General features: G+C 37.8%; 1 protein-coding gene across 1 annotated transcript; it reads left to right on the forward strand.

Moving 5' to 3' along the window:
* Positions 1 to 1,090: 1,090 nt before the first annotated feature.
* On the forward strand, positions 1,091 to 15,005 carry STEAP2 (STEAP2 metalloreductase). The gene is made up of 4 exons (XM_059818862.1): positions 1,091 to 1,582; positions 3,245 to 3,772; positions 7,341 to 7,505; positions 14,721 to 15,005. Exons 1-4 carry the CDS (start codon positions 1,091 to 1,093, stop codon positions 15,003 to 15,005), a joined length of 1,470 nt encoding a protein of 489 aa, XP_059674845.1.
* Positions 15,006 to 19,639: the final 4,634 nt, after the last annotated feature.

Genomic DNA, 19,639 nt, shown 5'->3' on the forward strand with positions numbered 1-19,639 from the left:
GGTTTTTTTATGTCTTTTTGTCTTTGTTACAGCTTTACTGTAGTTCTGTGACTTCTCCAAAGCTATAGCAGTATTTCTTTTAATTTGCTGTGAGCCTTAGCCTCTGTTCTTCTTCAAAACCTCCCTTACTGCACTGAATTTGAGTCCTAAAACTCTCTTCCCTTTTATTATTGCATAAAATCTATCTCTTCCCGCCATTAGCTTTTTGTGGAACACTGGCCCATGTGTTTGTCTCCAGGATTTATCTTCTCTGCCTGGTGAGAAAAATTCTATTAGGCATATTTGTGGCCCATGTCCTTGAATCCTTTACCCTTGCACCCACAGTTAATCCTTAGACATCCATGGCCAGACCTACCAGTCTGACCTAGCAGTGTCATGATGAATAGGCAGTGATCTCATGAATAGGCCTTGACAAATTTCCCGTGTTGTCTTTGCCATTGGATCCATGTGAGCCACTTGTTTCCCCGGCTGACAGGTGAGTATGTCAGATGGATGTCTGTGACTTCGTGGTAACCATGACATTTGCAGCTTTGAGACTTCTGCATCCCTTCCTTCCTGACCAATATAGGATAACACAATAATAACCTGCATAAGCTTTTAATGGAATTCAGCTTCCATGAACTCACTGTCCTTATGCCAGCCGCAGGCCAGTTATCTCTACTTTCTAATATTTTCCATAATTACCCAGTTTTCCTTACATGCTGCTTCTCATTATTCCATTGACCATTAGTTTCAGGAGCACAGAGTTATCTTGTGGTACAATATTCCAGGGCAGCGGAGGATAGGGAATAGGAGAAGTTGGAAAAAATATCATTTACTTCTGTCACTGTATTATTAAAGTGCTTGAAGTATTCTGTGTTTCTCCTTGTATTAGTGACACATTGCGAGACAAAATTGATTAGCACATACTTTATTAAGGAGAAAATATAACATGAAACTTAGAACCACGTATTTTGCTCCCAGAGTTGTTTATGGATTCTTATGTCCTGTAAAATTGTATGATGCTGCATTGTTCCTTCTGTTGCTTTCTCCTTTTTTTTTTTCTTTTCTTCCCCAGAAGAAATCATTGTAGGTTTGGTGTCTTGGAAGTATGGAATCAATCTCTATGATGGGAAGTCCTAAGAACCTCAATGAAACTTTTCTACCAAATGTTGCCAATGGCATCAAGGATGCCAGTAAGATCACAATAGGTATCATTGGAAGTGGAGACTTTGCTAAGTCATTGACAATTAGGCTTATCAGATGCGGGTACCATGTGGTCGTAGGAAGCAGAAACCCTAAACTTGCTGCCGAGTTCTTTCCCCATGTGGTTGATGTCACTCACCATGAAGATGCAGTAGCAAAAACAAACATAATTTTTGTAGCCATACACAGAGAACATTATGCCTCTTTGTGGGACCTCAAGCATTTGCTCACTGGTAAAATTCTGATTGATGTCAGCAATAATACAAGAGTAGACCAATATCCAGACTCCAATGCAGAGTACTTGGCATCGCTTTTTCCAGATTCCCTGATTGTCAAAGGATTCAATGTCGTTTCAGCTTGGTCACTGCAGTTAGGACCAAAGGATGCCAGCAGACAGGTAAATGTTATATTTGTGTTGATTTAACTTGTTTGTAAGATGAAAATGACAGGAACTGAACGGAAGCAGCCAGAACTCACGGGATTCATCCTGCCTGACTTAACATACGTAAAATGTTGGGCCTTTAGTTTAAGTTTTAGTAGCCAATAAAACTTTTAGTGTAGTTCATCCCACTGTAAGACGTATAGAGTAAGTGGTCCAAATTGTCTCCTGGAATGCCTGTTTATCTTTAAAGATTGCAGGATAGTAGATACTGGCTTAGACTAGACAGCTGACCTTTAGATGACTACAGACAGAGGAGAGGAGTTGGGTCTTAATGTCTTCTGTAGGAAATACATTATTTTTTTTCCTTCTACAAGGACAGAGGTAGTCTTTCCCAGTATATTTTAGTTTCAGTATTGGTTTACACAGGGTGAACTATTGAAAGAGGTGCACAGAAGTCTGAGGTTCTGATCCCAGGGCTCAGGAGTCAGCTGTTCTAAAAATGCTTGCATTCAACCTAACAGTAAAGCAAAGGAAATAAATTATCTAGCTTTTAGAATGCCCTAAGATCATAAATATGAGGAAACAGAAGGAGGCACATACATTTCTAAGGGATCATTCATTTGATCCAAGACTGCTTGGGAACATCATGTTCAAATTCTTTCCCAGTATGCTCCCCAAATCCATCCTGCATATTGAAAAGGCAGCTTTATGTTTTTCATGCTTTGCTGAAGTGATACAAAGGATTTAAGCCTATGCAAGAACCCAGTCCTTCACAGCTTGACGGACTCTGAGAAATGCATGAGAAATGACTGGTGTAACGTGACTACTGGAGACTAAATTGAGTTTTCTGGCACTTCAGGTAGATTTTAAATGGAATGGAATTGGTGTAGAATTAGCATAATTTTAAAAATAACCTGACTCTACTATTTTTATCCCCTTTCAGAATAGCACTGCACTATAAGTAATGAACTTCTGTCAAAACTGATCGTGTTTGCTCTAATGCAGATGATCAGCAAGCAGTGTTGGGCAACTATACCCCACTGTAAATTTTAAAGGAACTTTAAAGTACTTTCTAGCAGTGCATTTCTTTCACTATGTAATAAACTGGTCCTTAGAAGGAGTTCTTATTTGGCTGCTAGTTTTTGTCTTTTCTGTTAAACATCCAATTTTTGTGGAAATCTGGATTGTGAAATTAAGCTAAAATTATTATACATGGAGAGATTACACAGTTCTCTGCTTTGCATTCTGTTTATGCTACAGCTGGTTTAGGGTCATTATTCAAGATTCCTATATTTTTGAGAGATTCGTGATTTTCTGAAATGCTTTTACCCATTGTTTCAAATTCAATCCAGTCCTGTAGACATTTCAGTGGGGAGGGTTTCAGTGTGCAGGTTACCAGAGCATCCCACAGTCGGCTCATTATTAACTCCAAGAAAAATCCTATTTTGTTTGGTTACTCTGTTGCTAAGTCAGTGTGCATGTTTTCACTTTGGCTGGGTTGTATATGGTTTCATTCTCATATTGATGATATAAACTGGGATAACAGTGTACAGTTTTAGCTGTAGTGCTGTGGTTTTGTCCTGGAGGCCCTTAAGGTTTTTTTGTGGTTGTTTTTTTGTTTTTTACCTTCAAGTGTCTTTCTCTGACTACAGACAATTCACTTGACTTTCCCAACAGGTCTATATATGCAGTAACAATGTTCAGGCTCGCCATCAAGTTATTGAGCTTGCCCGTCAGCTCAGTTTTATTCCTGTTGATTTGGGGGCATTGTCATCTTCAAGGGAGATTGAAAACTTACCTCTACGTCTGTTCACACTGTGGAAGGGGCCTGTAGTGATTGCCATTAGCCTGGCAACGTTTTTCTTCATCTATTCCTTCGTCAGAGATGTAATCCATCCATACGTGAGAAATCAGCAGAGTGACTTTTACAAGATCCCCATTGAGATCGTGAACAAGACTCTACCAATTGTTGCTATCACTTTACTTTCTCTAGTGTATTTATCAGGACTTATTGCAGCTGCTTATCAGCTTTACTATGGTACTAAGTATAGGCGATTTCCACCTTGGCTGGACAACTGGCTCCAGTGTCGAAAGCAGCTTGGACTGCTCAGTTTTTTCTTTGCAACAGTGCATGTAGCATACAGCCTCTGCTTACCTATGAGGAGATCGGAGCGATACTTGTTCCTCAATATGGCATATCAACAGGTAAGCCGATCTTTAGTTCAGTAAGCCAAAAATGCCTTGGCTGTATGCATGAGACTCATGCATACAATATATATGTTTTCTTAACCTGTGCCACTGTTTTCAGCGGAGAATGTGATAGGTTATCTTATGTATAGCTAGTGCTGAGTACGAAGGGAGACTAAAAGAAACATTTGTGCATTGTACTCACCTCGTGGGTCAAGCTGCAGTCAAGTTTGTGTGGTAGGGGGAATCAAGGATGTGTCCTACTTAAATCCCTGATAGTAATATACACAAGGAGAATGTAGGAAAGACAGGATAAGAGCAACAGCAGGAAACTTCTGAGTTTCTGAGGTATGTTCCTCTCAATGTATACTTAACATATGGGGGAAGTATGTATATTGTAAGCGCATTTACAAGTGTGAAAAAAGTATAAAGGTAGACACGCTAATAATGCTTACAGATACATCTATGTTTACAAAATTAAAATGCTGTTACTTTGTAACATTTTGGACCAGTGGTAAAAATATTTTATTCATTAAAAATTCTGTGAACATCATCTATTACAGGCAATGGAAATTGACTCACAGTTCCCAGGAGCAATTGGTCTTGCATAACCCTGAAACAATCTCCGACAAATCTGTCATCCTTTAGAAGAGGGTCTGATGCTCCTGTCTGTCAGTGAAGTAGCTTATTGTCACCTTTAAACTGGCAGAAAAGCAGCGTTGCCAGAAAAGCAGCATTGCCATTCAGCACATGAAATCTGCAGGAAAGAGAGATGTGATGGAACAGAAAGAAAAGCAAACTGAGGAAATCAAATCAAATGGAACAAATTAACAGGGATTGGGTCCCCAATTTCTAAAAGAGCTAGCATGAGAAATTGAACTTAAGAGAAAGGCAGGAAGAATCAAAACTGTAAAAGGCAGCAAGAAACTGTAATCGTTCACACTTAGTAAAGGACCCACTGATACTTTTACTAAGAAATTATCTTGGGTTTACTAATATTGTAAGTCTCACTTGCTAATATTACTAGTGAACCTCTTTCAAGACATGCCATATCACAATAGTTCACCCAAAAGTGGAAGAATAATTGAATATAATTGTTAACACCCGAGTTGTTTCTTTTTTCTGGTAGAGCTCTCCAACGAGAACAATCTTGGATGTATCTGATACAGATATCTGTATCTGAGTTTATCACCTTTGGAAGAAGGGGCAGGCCACTGAAGAAGAGTACAAGGACCTCGTTAGGTCATGCAGAGAGGGAATTAGAAAGGCAGAAGCCCAGCTAGAGCTCAATCTGGCCATAGTCATAAGGGATAACAAAAAATGTTTTTACAAATATATTAACAACAACAAGAGAGCCAAGGAGAATCTCCATCCTTTATTGGATGTGGGGGGGAACATTGTCACCAAGGATGAGGAAAAGGCTTAATGCCTTCTTTGCCTCAGTCTTTGATAGCCAGACCAGGTATCCTCAGGGTATTCAGCTCCCTGAGCTGGAAGGCAAGGATGGAGAGCAAAATAAACTCTCTGTGATCAAGGAGGAAGCAGTTAACGACCTGCTATGCCACCTGGACACTCACAAGTCTATGGGGCCTGATGGCATCCACCCAAGGGTGCTGAGGGAGCTGGCAGAGGAGCTTGCCAAGCCACTGTCCATCATTTACCAACAGTCCTGGTTAACAGGGGAGGTCCCAGATGACTGGAGGCTTGCCAATGTGACGCCCATCTACAAGAAGGGCTGGAAGGAGGATCCGGGGAACTGCAGACCTGTCAGCCTGGCCTCAGTGCCGGGGAAGATTATGGAGAGGTTCATCTTGAGGGCGCTCACAGGGCACGTACAGGACAACCAAGGGATCAGGCCCAGCCAGCACGGGTTCATGAAAGGCAGGTCCTGCTTGACCAACCTGATCTCCTTCTATGACCAGGTGACCTGCCTGATGGATGAGGGAAAGGCTGTCAATGTTGTCTACCTGGACTTTAGTAAAGCCTTTGACACTGTCTCCCACAGCATTGTCCTGGAGAAACTGGTACCTCATGGCTTAGACAGGTGCACTCTTCGCTAGGTAAAAAACTGACTGGACGGCCGAGCCCAGAGAGTTGTGGTGAATGGAGCGAAATCCAGGTGGCAGCCAGTCACAAGTGGAGTCCCCCAGGGCTCAGTTTTGGGACCGGTCTTGTTTAATATATTTATCAATGATCTGGATGAGGGGATTGAGTGCTCCCTCAGCAAGTTTGCAGACGACACCAAGTTGGGTGGGAGTGTTGATCTGCTTGAGGGTAGGAAGGCTCTGCAGAGGGATCTGGACAGGCTGGATTGATGGGCCCAGGCCAATTGTATGAGTTTCAAAAAGGCCAAGTGCCGAGTCCTGCATTTCTGTCACAACACCCCATGCAACTCTACAGGCCTGGGGACGAGTGGCTGGAAAGCTCCCCCGCAGAAAAGGACCTGGGGGTGTTGATCAACAGCCGGCTGAATATGAGCCAGCAGTGTGCCCAGGTGGCCAAGAAGGCCAACAGCATCCTGGCCTGTATCAGAAACAGTGTGGCCAGCAGGAGTAGGGAGGTGATCGTGCCCCTGTACTCGGCGCTGGTGAGGCCGCACCTCAAATCCTGTGTTCAGTTTTGGGCCCCTCACTACAAGAAGGACATTGAGGTGCTGGAGCGTATCCAGAGAAGGGTGATGAAGCTGGTGAGGGGTCTGGAGCACAAGTCTTATGAGGAGCAGCTGAGGGAGCTGGGGTTGTTCAGTCTGGAGAAGAGGAGGCTGAGGGGAGACCTCATCGCTCTCTACAACTACCTGAAAGGAGGTTGCAGAGAGGTGGGTGTTGGTCTCTTCTCCCAAGTGACAAGTGATAGGACAAGAGGAAATGGCCTCAAGTTGCGCCAGGGGAGGTTCAGGCTGGATATTAGGAAAAATTTCTTTACTGAGAGAGTGGTGAAGCATTGGAACAGGCTGCCCAGGGAGGTGGTGGAGTCACCATCACTGGAGGTGTTCAAGGAATGTGTGGACGTGGCATTGCGGGACATGGTTTAGTGGGTATGGTGGTGTTGCGTTGATGGTTGGACTTGATCTTGCAGGTCTTTTCCAACCTTTGTGATTCTGTGATTCTGTGATGTCAACAGTGAAAGAGGCAAAATAACTTGGAGTCAGCATAGGGAGCTGAAGCAAAACCAGAAATTTGTACTAAACTATTTCTAAGTGTAATAAACTAAAAACAAGGTTTGCCCAATTTATGTTGTAAAATTTAAGTATCTAGGGTCTGAAGAACATGGCTACTTTTCTACAATATATAGGAATTCACAGATTTATCTGTTTTTATAACATAATTGTTATAAATAGTATATAATGTTACATTTTCTTTTAACAACTGATCTATCTTGCCATGTTTAACATTTTTTTAATCTAACAAGAGCCAAAACCAGCAGTAAGGAAATAGCTGTTTTTCTCCAAGACATGAGGAAACTCTGATATATTTGACCCCATTTTATAATTGTCCTGTGACTGTAGACTTTTACTCAGCAAAATAACTTCTGTTGGTATTTTTAATACTCTGTAGAATAAAGTGCTTCCTTTCTGCTCTTTCACCAGGTTCACGCAAATGTTGAAAATTCTTGGAATGAGGAAGAAGTGTGGCGAATTGAAATGTATATCTCCTTTGGAATAATGAGTCTTGGATTGCTTTCTTTGCTGGCGGTAACTTCCATCCCTTCAGTAAATAATGCCTTAAACTGGAGAGAGTTCAGTTTTATTCAGGTGTGTTACTTTTTAAATAAGGGGGTTTCATTGTTAATAAAAATGCCTTGATGATGATAATGATCATGATCATGATGATCATGGTGATGATGATGAAGAAAAGCACTTTGCAACATGATGAGAGCTTTTTTTTTTCCTCTCTCCGGTAAGTTAATAAAAACAACATATCCTTACTCAGCAGATATATTACCATGAAGGCATATTAAGTATTTCATGAGTGTTAGAATAGGAATTTGCATTTTACACTTCTTGGTCTTAAATAACGAACACAGCAAAAACCAAATGAGCACTTATCTATTCCTTTTCCATTGTTAGAATTTCTTGCTAAATTCAAATTAGATAGATTTGGAAAAACTTGCTAAAGGCAATGATACTGATGAGATACTGTTATACGTAGATGCACACAACTGTTAAAATTGAAGACTTAATTTGTCCTGCAGGATTTTTATTGCACAGCCTCTGACATCCATGGTGTCATTGATTCAGTTTTGCTTCCCCTCCACTGTGTGGGAATTAATACAGTTCTCAACTGCGTTATTCCCATTAGCTGAAAATGCCTATTAGTAAAATATGAAGCTTTGTTTATTAAAAGCAGAGGCTTTTCCAGGTCCTGGCATCCCTTCTGCTGCCCTCCTTCCTCAGATAAATGTCTACTACAGGCAGAGCTAACCAGCATAAAATACTGAGAAATACAGGCTTTAATAAACAGCGTAATGTTTGCTTCCAAACAAAATTGCCATTAGTTTTAGGTAGCAGTCAGTGATAAGAAATTTTACTGGGATTCAGTCTTGTGATAAATTTCCTAAGTGTGCGCACGCAGTTCTGGGTTTTGTTTTGTTCTCTGACTTTGGATTCAGTACTCTAGTCTTAACTCAGTTTTTTCTGATTAACGGTTTTTCAACACAGCCACTGTAATAATATTGCCTTAGTCCTGACACTGTTTACAAATCCCTACCTTCAGAACATGGGCACTGACTTTACTGTTCAGGGCTTGAGTTGCGCTTCATAATTTACAGACGTTTTAAAGGGATGGGTAGCACTTCTTCGGCTCTAACTGTCAGAGGTCTTCTGTCTGTAAAGTAACGCCTTCCCTTCCCCTAGGATTTCCGTTGGTGGAACACTCCAGGTAGGCCTACAAAAAGTTTGCTGAAAAATTTTTCAAATTAGAGTTCCCCTGAGAGAACCGTTTATTCTCGCTCATGGTCTTGAGCCTTCAGAGAGAGTAAATACCCATTTTGTATTGTTACAACATCCCTGCCATCCAGAGTTCTCCATGCGGGGACAATAGTACTGCTGTTGAGTGATGCAAAATATTAGTGCAAAAGGGAAAAATATGTATTCACTCATGAGTGAGGTGATGCCTTTATCGAATAATGACTTCCAGCCACAAAACCAGCATTTGTGTCTTATTTTTCCTTACTCAAATTTCCAAATTTCAGGCTTTTGTGACTGAGTCAAAACCCACACAATAATCATATAATGATGTGTCTACAAGGGCATTTTTTATTGTGTCATATTTACTGCAGTTATTTCCACTGTAAATAAAGTCAAAATAGTTCCAAATTTAAAGAATTATGAACTTTAATGAATCATCTGTCAGTATTTTGAGGAATTTGATTGGGAACTAATTGTTTGCTCTGGAGGTATGTTACAATTGATACTGCATTACATGCTGAAGAGAGTTGGTATTGGTAATTAATGATGATCATTTGCAATTTTTAATCACAAAAAAAATTGAAGTACTAAAAATTTCCTTAAAGTTAATGATCGTTAAAGGTACTTTATTTTGTCATTAATTACTTATCAGAATGTAAGTTGTTCTTCATTTAGTTACTTGTCCTTCAAAAAAGTCCTCTTGCTTTATTCAATCAGAAAACAGACTTTCAGCAGTCCCTCACTAAAGCAAAAGGAGCCTGCATTTCTGCACAAGCTTCACTGTACCCAGTGTGCAAGTAGCACAGATAAAATATCATAATACTTACTTTCTTTTATATTTTTTTTCTGCTGAAGTGCAATGTGATGCTTGAATTTGAACTTAATTTTCTCAATCTTCTCTAAGTCAGAGAGACAAGCAGTGGAACTATTAGCCCATCATCTCAGTGCTGCTTTTTTTTATCTGGGAAAAGCAGTATGTCTCTAGCTTTAGTCCTGAATCTCAGATGATTTGGCACAATAATTGCTGAACTTGTTTTGCATCTGACAGATGAAGAATCAGTCAGTCAGCGCACTTAGCCAGTTTCTTACCTCAGGACTTCCCCACTGAGAACAACATACTATTGCTTGCTCATCTTAGTAGATACAGTTTCATCAAAATAAGGGTCTGGCCTCCTCTAAAGAGTTTTACCACTAAAACATACTCAGTCTTGAGTCCTACTAGGAAAATCTGAGTTTAGGTTTAACAAATTATTAACATACACAGTACAGACTATTTTCTAGCCTTGTTCCGGTAGTACAAGCCCTGAGCAGCACCTCCCCTACCTACAGTGGTTCAAACAGTCCTCTACCACAGTCTTCCTAATACTGTAAAGAAACCCCAGTTGTGAATGTTTTTGCCCAGAAATCATTGCTGTCTTTGATATCCTCAATTATTTTGGAGATGCCTCCATCTTACCTAGCCTGGTTTCACAACAGTTGTCAGCAGCCCCAAAATTCCAGCCTGCTTGATCAAGGGAAAAGGACTTTGAGAGGAGAAGCAGTGCAGGCTTCAGTCATTCCCTCAGAGTATGAATATGAACAAAGTGAGATATGAGAAGGTTAAATAGTGATGCAGAAGGAAGTCACTGTGTCAGCCCTACCAGGAGCTAAGAGACCAGCAAAAGACTTGGAGTGGCTGCAGTACAGAGCTGACCACTGTACAAAACAAATATCTGATTACTTCATCATGATTCAGAGAGAAACACTCATAACATCCAGGTGGAGGAGCCACAAAACCAGACAGTGATGAAGAGTGTTCAGTAGGAGATCCTAGATGATGGAAACTTAGCATGAAACTTTGCAGGCATCTTAACTGTCCCAGAGTTGGAGCTTACTGAAGGAAGAAGCAGGGAAGAAGCTGGGGTTGATAAACCAATGCATCAGTTTTCTTAAACGCCACTTCAGTGCTCTTCTTTTTGTCTTCTAAACATACTTGGATAAGGAACAGAGATAGGCATGGGAAAGAAACAAAAAATAATTCGTTTTTTGTCAGAGCAGGCAGAATAACTAGCCTAAATCAATACACTGCAAACAGAAAAAGACATTTATTGAAACCAGTCCTTGAGTGTTCACATAAAACATATGGAAACAGAGAATGTTGTCTGCAAGCAGTGCTGCACCAGGTCCTTCAGTCTTCTGAAGGAAGTTAAACTGTAAATATATAATGTAAACATAAATGACTGTTGCTTTTGTTTTCCAGTCTAAGAGTTCAAGTCCAAAGCACGTCACTCAAAGTGGCAATGGACAGAGTAGACTCGCTTTGAAAGCTGAGCTTTATGTTTCTTAGCAAAAATCAGCGCAAATCTGTTATTTGCATAGTAGGAAGCTGATCTTTTTGTAAACATTCCTTTTGTCTGCTAGCACAATCCTAAATTATTTTGGAGACAGTATTACTAAAACTTTTCTTGCGTACACACTTTGAGGAAGGGCTGCCCTGCCTTGGCTCTTCCACAAGAATAGGATACTTTTCCCCCAGAGTAAAAAAGGAATGAGGCCTGAGTATTTAGCAAGTTTATGGGTAAGATTCCAGTCAGAATTGATACAGCCTGTTTATAAGTTTAGCAATATCCTGTTACTGGGGGAATCTGAAGTATACCTTGCATAAACGTAGGCTTTGGAAAATACCTTTTGTATATATGAATTGCTTGGAACTACTCGACCATTGTGAAGGTAGAAATTCCTGACGCAGATTTGTCCCACAGCAGATTTGTGTCTCTCTATATATACATCTTCCTGGTAACATTTTAGGGATTTTTCTCCTGCATCTTTGCCAGTCCTCTAAGACTTTTTTTTCACCCCAAACAATGCCAATTTGTCCAGTTTATCAGTGGCCTTGGCTGGGAATCTCCCACATTGGCTAAAAAGCTGACTTTGATCTGGAAGGAAAAGTAACAAAACAGAGAAGACTTAAAGAAAAGCTAAAAGATTGGCGAGTCCATAGGAAATGTGCTAATCTATTACTCAGCTTCCAGGAAACACAGTATTAGGGAAGATAAGGAAGCAAAGCAACCAAAGATGTTCTTCCCCTTTTCCCAGCAGCCATCCTAGAGCCAAGGCAGAGGGTTCCCAAGACTTACAACTGATATTGCTACTCACTCACCAATGTGAATTTACCAGTGAAGGAAAAGTATCCCTTCTTGCTGCTTTCAAAAGTCCTCTGCTCTTAAAGAAGTTAGCATCCTGTGCCTCTTCTGGCCTCCCTGTGGTAACATTAGTGTAAGTGATCTTCCAGCTCTCGTAGACATATTCATCCCTTTCTTTTTGTGTCCTAAGAAGTCAGGAAAGGATGACAGAAATGCAGTATGTATATTACATGTGAAGCACAACTACATTTCAGAAAATCCATTGTCTTTAATCTCTGTATTCCCTCTTCCACATTGTCCAGTCATAAACTTATGCAGAGAAAATAACCTTGCATACCTGAATGATAGCAGCTCTTCACCTTTCCAGTATTAAACAGATTGCTTTCTAGCAATTAATAACTCCCACAGCACAATCATAATTTATTTCTCAATAATTGAAACACCTTTCATGTTAGTATCCATAGGGGTGGTCAACTCTGGAATATGGCTTTCTGACATTACTGCTGGCCAGGATTTGTAGTATGATCCAGTGCTACCAACTGATTTTATTTTTACTGTTCAGCTGCCCAGCAATGCCTTTTCCTGCACTAGCTGATGTCTTTTTGTCCAAGCTTGCTTCAGTCAATTCTGGGTTTCCTCATTTTACTACTGTACAGCCATTGCTGTAGACTTTGAACATTTGCAGATACAGAAAAATCAAGTCTTTATGACAAATACAGTTTTGCACTGACACAGCCTCCATCAGTGCAGTTTTACTTACGTAGCAAAGGCAGCCAGTCTTGCTTGTACATCGGGAAAAGTCATTGTCAGTAGCTGCAAGCTGAGATAAATTCTCTTAATAGAACTTTCTAATGCAGATCTGCCCTGACTAAACAAACCAAAGACTGCAGAATGCTAAGTTGTGTGGAGGAACATCCTCTTTCTCACTAAGCAGTTTTATTACTGTCAAAAGTACAGCACAGAAATATGGCAATTAAGGGCCTGCTAGAAGAAAATACCATTAGTAGGTAACAGAAGCTCCTATAGGAGTGTTTTTGTTGTCAGATTTTTAGTTTGGTTGAAATGGTCCAGTACATACTAGCACACGCCCTACCAACACTTCAAAGAAGCATATGACAACTTTCCACAGGGCAAAAATAAGAACTTAATGAGGTGCATTGTATGTTTTTCTTCTCCTTGTGCTGTTAGTTCAAAATGTAGTGATGTACTTCTTAGCTTCCATTTTGACCACTAGATAGAAAGACATATATAGATGTCTCAAAACTGTAGTTTGCAGATGGAATTTAAGCTTCTTTTTTTTTTTTTTTAATTTTGGGAAGAGTCTATGTAACATTTCCCTCCTGTTTCTTTTTCAAGAATTGTTATAGTTCTCATCAGTAAGCCTGATGAAGAAATGAGGGATATGATTCACTTGTGCCCTTTTCCCTGCTGGCAGTGATATAACAGCAATGAATTCAGGACAGTCATACCAGCAAAAATCTGCAATAACATATTCAAACATCAGGTTTGATAGTATTGTTTGCTGTCCAAATTTCTTACCAGAACTTCCGTTCAGATACATGCCATTTTCATATCCACAAGTGGTTGTCTGATTGTTCTGTTTCTTATGGAATATTTTAGGACCAAATTGTTCTTTCTAAAAAAAGGGTGTAGTATATGTAAAACGTACCCACATGGCTCTGAAACCATTGGCAAAAAAATGCATAAATGTTTGCAAGTTAAAAATCATGGTACCAATCTCTAGAAACTAACTAAAGTATTTTCCTTTCTATACCATTATATCTGTGAATCCTTGCAAATGGTATTTGCTCAGACATTCTCCTTTCCCTAGAAACTGGCTAATCTTGAAGTAGAAAAAATTAATTCTTTAACTGACTATTGTAGACCCTTAGGCTGCATTTTTCTTTGCTTCTCTGTTTACCAGAATTAAAACAAACCTTGATAGCCAGTTATCTTTCTTAATATCCAATCTCTGTTTTGATGATTTTCAGCAAATGTTTCCCAACCAAGTTAGTCATTACATCATTTTTGGAGTTTTTCTTCTTTTGATCACCACCAGAATTCAAAGTATAGTAGTCTTTTTTTACTACAGTTTGGGAAAGTCAAAGTTAATACATTTAACTCAAGTTTGCAGAGCAATACAGATACAGGGTTCTTAAAAGGGCAGATTCACAGAAATGGTGAATGACCCTATTAGCACTACCTCCATGGTATGCTCTAGATTACATGATAAGAGATCCTCTGCAGGGTGCTGTGGAACCTTCTACTTCATGTTTCATCTGGCACTACCTGTTTATGACAAACTGCATCATTGCCTTTTGCCATTATGCCCAAGTCCTGCAGTCCAGATATTCCCATTAACCAGTAGGCAACAGTTTATGGACAAAGGTAAGGGATGGTTTATGCTAACTTCAGACAAGTGGATATAGGCCATTGTGAGGAAGAAGCAAACTGCACCTCTCAGGGTGATAAAAATCTGGAGTGTTAGGCCCAGATCTCTTGCAGCAGAATTGCATTGTTCCATAATCATGAATCTTAGAATCATGAATCTACCCTCATAGTTAAGAAACAGGGAACTTAATTTCCAATAACAACTGATGTTGTTCCGGTAACTTCGCTGGGATTGTTCTTTATTCGCATACATATTCTGAAGTTGACTTCCATTACTTAGAATCTGGGCAAACATCATCTTCATTTCAGCTTTGACTAAGGCCTATAGATGCTAGCAGAGATATGTTGTAAATCAGTATTAAGTTGAGTCCATAGTTTTCAGAACATGTGAACTTAAAATCATATATTGCTAATTTAAAATAGTGTATAGGTAAGAGATTTTAACGTGATGTCTAATATAAATGTTAAAATAATGGATTAGAGCTGTCAGACGAAGGACTAAGTATTATTATATCTTCTTTTTTCCCTGTTTTCTCTTTTTTCAAAGTCTACACTTGGATACATTGCTCTGCTCATAAGTACTTTTCATGTACTGATTTATGGATGGAAAAGAGCTTTTGAAGAAGAGTATTACAGATTTTATACACCACCAAATTTTGTTCTTGCCCTTGTTCTGCCTTCCATTGTAATTCTAGGTAAGATCATTTTACTTTTGCCATGTGTAAGTAGGAAACTGAGGAGAATTCGAAGAGGATGGGAGAAAAGCCATGTTATAGAAGAAGCAAGTGGATCTGTTCCACATCTCTCTCCAGAAAGGATAACTGTGATGTGATGATAGACTAATATTTGTTAGCACTGTTGTAGATGTTTGGGGTTTTTTTTGTCATAAACTTGTATTTTTAGGAGTTTAGTTAAAGTATAAGTAAAGTCACTGTGGAGTTGCTTGGCATATAGTACAAGCTCTCAACCAAACTATGAGAAATTTATAACTACAAGACTACTATGTCAGGTAACTACAAAAATATTTTTGTTTTTAATTACAGAGGGCAGATGATTATGAAATCAGAATCTTTTAATGCTCCTTTGCACAGTTACATCACAACAGTATTTTATTATAACCATGCTTTTCAGATATTTCTTTGACTTAGAGCGTATGTGTCAGAGAGCTCTTTATTAGTATCACATTTTCTGGGCAGTGTTTCTTTTATTAAAACCATACTTCTGAGTTAGTGAGTTCAGAATATTGACTAATAGAGTTAATAATTTAGGAAATAATCAGGTTTTGAAACAAATTAATTTGTAATGATGTATTGCACATGTACAGTATATTTATTTGTGTGTGGTTTTACACCATTCCATGATTTGAATATGCAAAACCAGTTTCCATTATGGTGTTACTGTACATCTTGTAAGCAAATGGTATTGTACTAACAGGGACGGTTTTTTCAAAGTATCACACAGGATTTTAGACCTTTGGCATCTCTTTATTTCCATACATCATATAATGAAAATTCAAACCAGTGTTATACATGTGTAGCAAGACTTGCAGATATGTGTGCAAGCAACTGGTTTTTGATTTTAGAATGATTTTTGAAATACCAGGAAATATTTTAAAACAAACAAAAAAAAAGCTGAGAAATCTGCAACAATAAAAATCCATTTTCACTGTGAAACTTCCAGTATGTTGGTACAACAGGGAAGCATCACAATACTCATGTTCTATACGTTTCTACACTGGAGTTTCAGTTACTATATATGAACTTCCCAGAGTCTGTCTTAAATTCTTAGTATCTTTTTTGCAAATCCAATCTTCTATTTTTATATAAAAGTCTTACTTTTACAAAAAGTTTCTCTGGGATATGCCTGATTTTTTGAGAAACAAAATTATTATTCTTATACTTAAAAATGAATTTATCTCTAAAGCTTGACATTTGCATCTCCTGTGGGATTCAAAAGAACATTCACAATTATTTATTACTAGCGCTTTGTCAGGTTCTACTCTTCTCTAACAAAATAGCCAAACTCAACTCATACCTTCAGGCTACTCCTGCTTAATTAGCAAAACCTTTATTTCAGTGAATCAGAATGTGTATTTGGTCCTAATTTTCTTTAATTGTATGAAATTATATTTTTCTTATCTATGTTTGCACTGACTTTCTTAGCTGAACTTTCACTTATTATTACTTTGCAAGAATTTGTCATTGATATGATACATCAGAAATATACAGTACTTATACAGTACTTAAGCTTGAATTTATCCTTAAACATCACTAGTCCTGTAAATCTCATTATCTCTGTTTGTAATGAAACCAACAGCTCCACAGAACAAGAAGAATCTAGAATCAAATTCTGCCCCCAGTTACACCAGCCTAAATCTAAAGAGTTCATGTTAGTCATGTTGTTCTTAATTTAATTTCAAATTCAAAAAATCTACAACAGTTTTATTTTCATTGTAGTATACATATTCCCCAAACTTACACATCAAGCCTGTGTATATTCTGGGTTTGTTGCACATGAAGAGACAGTTGAACTTTCTTTCATTTTAAGCATGTTCAAATCTACAGATGAAAAATAAAATATTTGTATGATTTTTTGCAGAATTAAAGCATTTTATATGTCTTTAAACATGTTTTGTATTGAATGAGAAGTCAGTGAATTATTTTTGAAAATGGTGGTTTGTGAAAACATTTTTTGAAAAAAAAATTCAACTATATTTCATGTATGTCAACAGACATTTGAGAAGTTTTTTTCAGTTCACAAATTTTCAATTTCAAATAGTTGGAAAACTCAGTTTTATCCTCCTTTTTAAGCTATAGCAGGGGGGTCAGCAATTGGAAGGAGAAAATTCATTTTATTTCACCATTTTTTGAAAAGCAAATGATAATAACAGCTATAATTGATCAGAGTAAGTCTGACTTGTCTCCAATAGCTGACAAATGGCAGATGCTTCCAAAAAGAGGTCATATGTCCAATGATTCTTCTCCTGACATGACCTCTCAGCCTCTTGGAAATCAATAATTTAGGACTTACTTGAGACAAGCGCTGCCTCTGGAGTATTGTATTTAATAGCTACTTCCTCCAAAAAATTATCTAACTTTTTTAGAAATTTGAAACCTTCCCAGTTTTTTACAGGAAAAGAAAAGACGGGGGGGTGGGGGGGTGTGGGGGTGGCGTTTACTCTATCAAATTAATTTAAAAAGTTTGCATTCTTTCTTTTTTCCAAAAACAAATCGGTTAGTTTCAAGGTACTAATTTTATTTTCCCTCCTCCAATATGCAGCTATTTCAGTGAAACTTGTGGTGATACACAAGCACAATACTATTTTGTCAACCTTTCTAGACATTAAGTGAAAAACGTGTCATGTTGGAGATAGAGGGGAGCCTAAACTAGTACGAATGAGAGTTTCACATAAAAATGAAAGAACAAGTGACAATTACAACTTCTACTGTCTGTAAATACATTCCAATACAGAAAGCTGTATATTTCTTGAAAGGCTTGCAGAATTATATATAACTGAATTTCCTGGCCAGTTTCCTATTCCATTATGCAATGGGAAACCACACAAAGCTTAGGCGTTTGTGCTTCAATCCTTTAAATAAAATTAATTTTAAAAATCTTAGAATACACAAAGTCTTGGAGAATTTTAATGGGATAAATAGCATGCTACATTCTACCGCAGTCCTGTGCACGAAACTTGATTAAAATCACTAGAATGGGATGGTATAATTGAGAGCAGAATTTCATATCTCTGAACAATTTTAGGGCAGAAACCACTTCTGTAGAATAGGTATTAACATTCATGTTCCCTACAGTTATCAAATTCATTTGATGCAATAGCGATAATGTTGCAGAACTATGATACTGTACTAATTGAAAATTACTGTCAAAGTCCATATATATTGTACTGTGACGCAACCATTGACAGTATATACAGAAATGTACTGGCCCTCTTTCCTATGCAAAAAATTATTTAATCATTAAATTTCTTCAAGAATGTTTAAACTGTTAAATTTTGAACTGCCAAAGGTGTCTAGAGAGAATAATGGATGTGTTGTTCCTTTTTTCAAACTGTATGTGTAGAAAATTAAAAATGTGTTTTGATTTTATAAATTACTTGAAAGGTCAAAATATTGAAGTATTAATAAATAGGTGATATTTTTAGATCAAATATATGAAGACATTTTGTGAAATATTTGTGCTACAAAATGATACACAGTTTCCTGTTAAGCCATGTATTTACTTCTAACTGGAATAACAAGCTGACTTGTGATTTAATATTATGTAGTGTTCTTTAAGGACCAGTTCACTCTAACAAGACACTATTAAGTCTGAAAGTAAAATGGCACTCATGCATTTACTACACATTACGTATCATATCATGCATATGTTCAGTCACATAAGGAGTCTTTATTCATGTGATTAAACACATTGATATCTATAGAAGAACTCGCATTTCTCATTGGAAAAAGACATGAGGCCAGAAGTTTAGTTTCGATTGACTAAATAGAAACAACTAAATTCATTTAGATGTCTTAGTTACTTAGGAGAATAAATGCATATTTTGAGGAATAACCTGGTATAAAAATATTTTTGTGTAGCTTTATATAAATTGCTTACTGCCTAATGAAAAATTAATAATGAAATAAGCTTCATTTTTCTTCATTGCTGTTCAGTAAAAAAAAAAAATAGTGCTTAATATGTAATACAGAACTGTACACATCATATTAGAAAATGGAGACCTCTATGTATTTAGCAACAGGTTATTTGTTTTCTATGGATATTAAGGTATTCTTTCTTAACATTGTCAGAAATACAGTTCTGTTATAGGTTCCATATGTGTCTTGAATTTTATCTTACAATTCTATTAACTGTGGCAACTATGTACAAGTTAATTAAGTACCCAAGTTCTTGAATTATTTAGAGATCATTAATTATTTTGTAATTGTTTTGCAAGTTCTTTGCATATCTTGCTTGTGGTAATGGTTACTGTGAATTGGTGCCACTTTTAACTTTTTGTTCCAACATCGTGCATTATATGATGTGCCAACATGAGAAAGTACATTTGTATTTTTATTTGCCATTAGTTGCCTATAAAATAGTGTGTCTCTCTGAGTGTGTCTATATGTTACTAGGTATACATGCTGCCCAGCTAGCACTAAGGGCTATTACTAATTAATATAAGACAATGAGTTCCCAAGCGGCTATAAATTTCACAGGTGAAAATATAGTTAGGAAACAGCTTTCCTCTGAATGTGAAGATTTCTTCTGAAAGTTAGATATATCAGGTGCATAAAAATCATATATGTTGAGTTTTTCAGTACAATATTTTCATATATGCAGTGTTAATAGATGCATATGCATAGTTCCTTTCAGACAGTGCATTTCCTAATACACAAGTTCTTGATTTCTTAGCTGTTCAACCTGTAGTATTTTCTGTCAATGTAATGAGTAATGTTGCAGTGCTGA

Source organism: Gavia stellata, chromosome 6 (genome assembly GCF_030936135.1).
Source record: "Gavia stellata isolate bGavSte3 chromosome 6, bGavSte3.hap2, whole genome shotgun sequence".
NCBI lineage: Eukaryota > Metazoa > Chordata > Aves > Gaviiformes > Gaviidae > Gavia > Gavia stellata.

Excerpts from the sequence above, each read along its gene's own strand:
- STEAP2 (XM_059818862.1), top strand. The coding sequence starts at position 1,091 with ATGGAATCAATCTCTATGATGGGAAGTCCTAAGAACCTCAATGAAACT. Across the intron at positions 3,773-7,340 it reads TCAATATGGCATATCAACAG|GTTCACGCAAATGTTGAAAA; the intron begins GTAAGCCGATCT and ends CTCTTTCACCAG. Across the intron at positions 7,506-14,720 it reads GAGAGTTCAGTTTTATTCAG|TCTACACTTGGATACATTGC; the intron begins GTGTGTTACTTT and ends CTTTTTTCAAAG.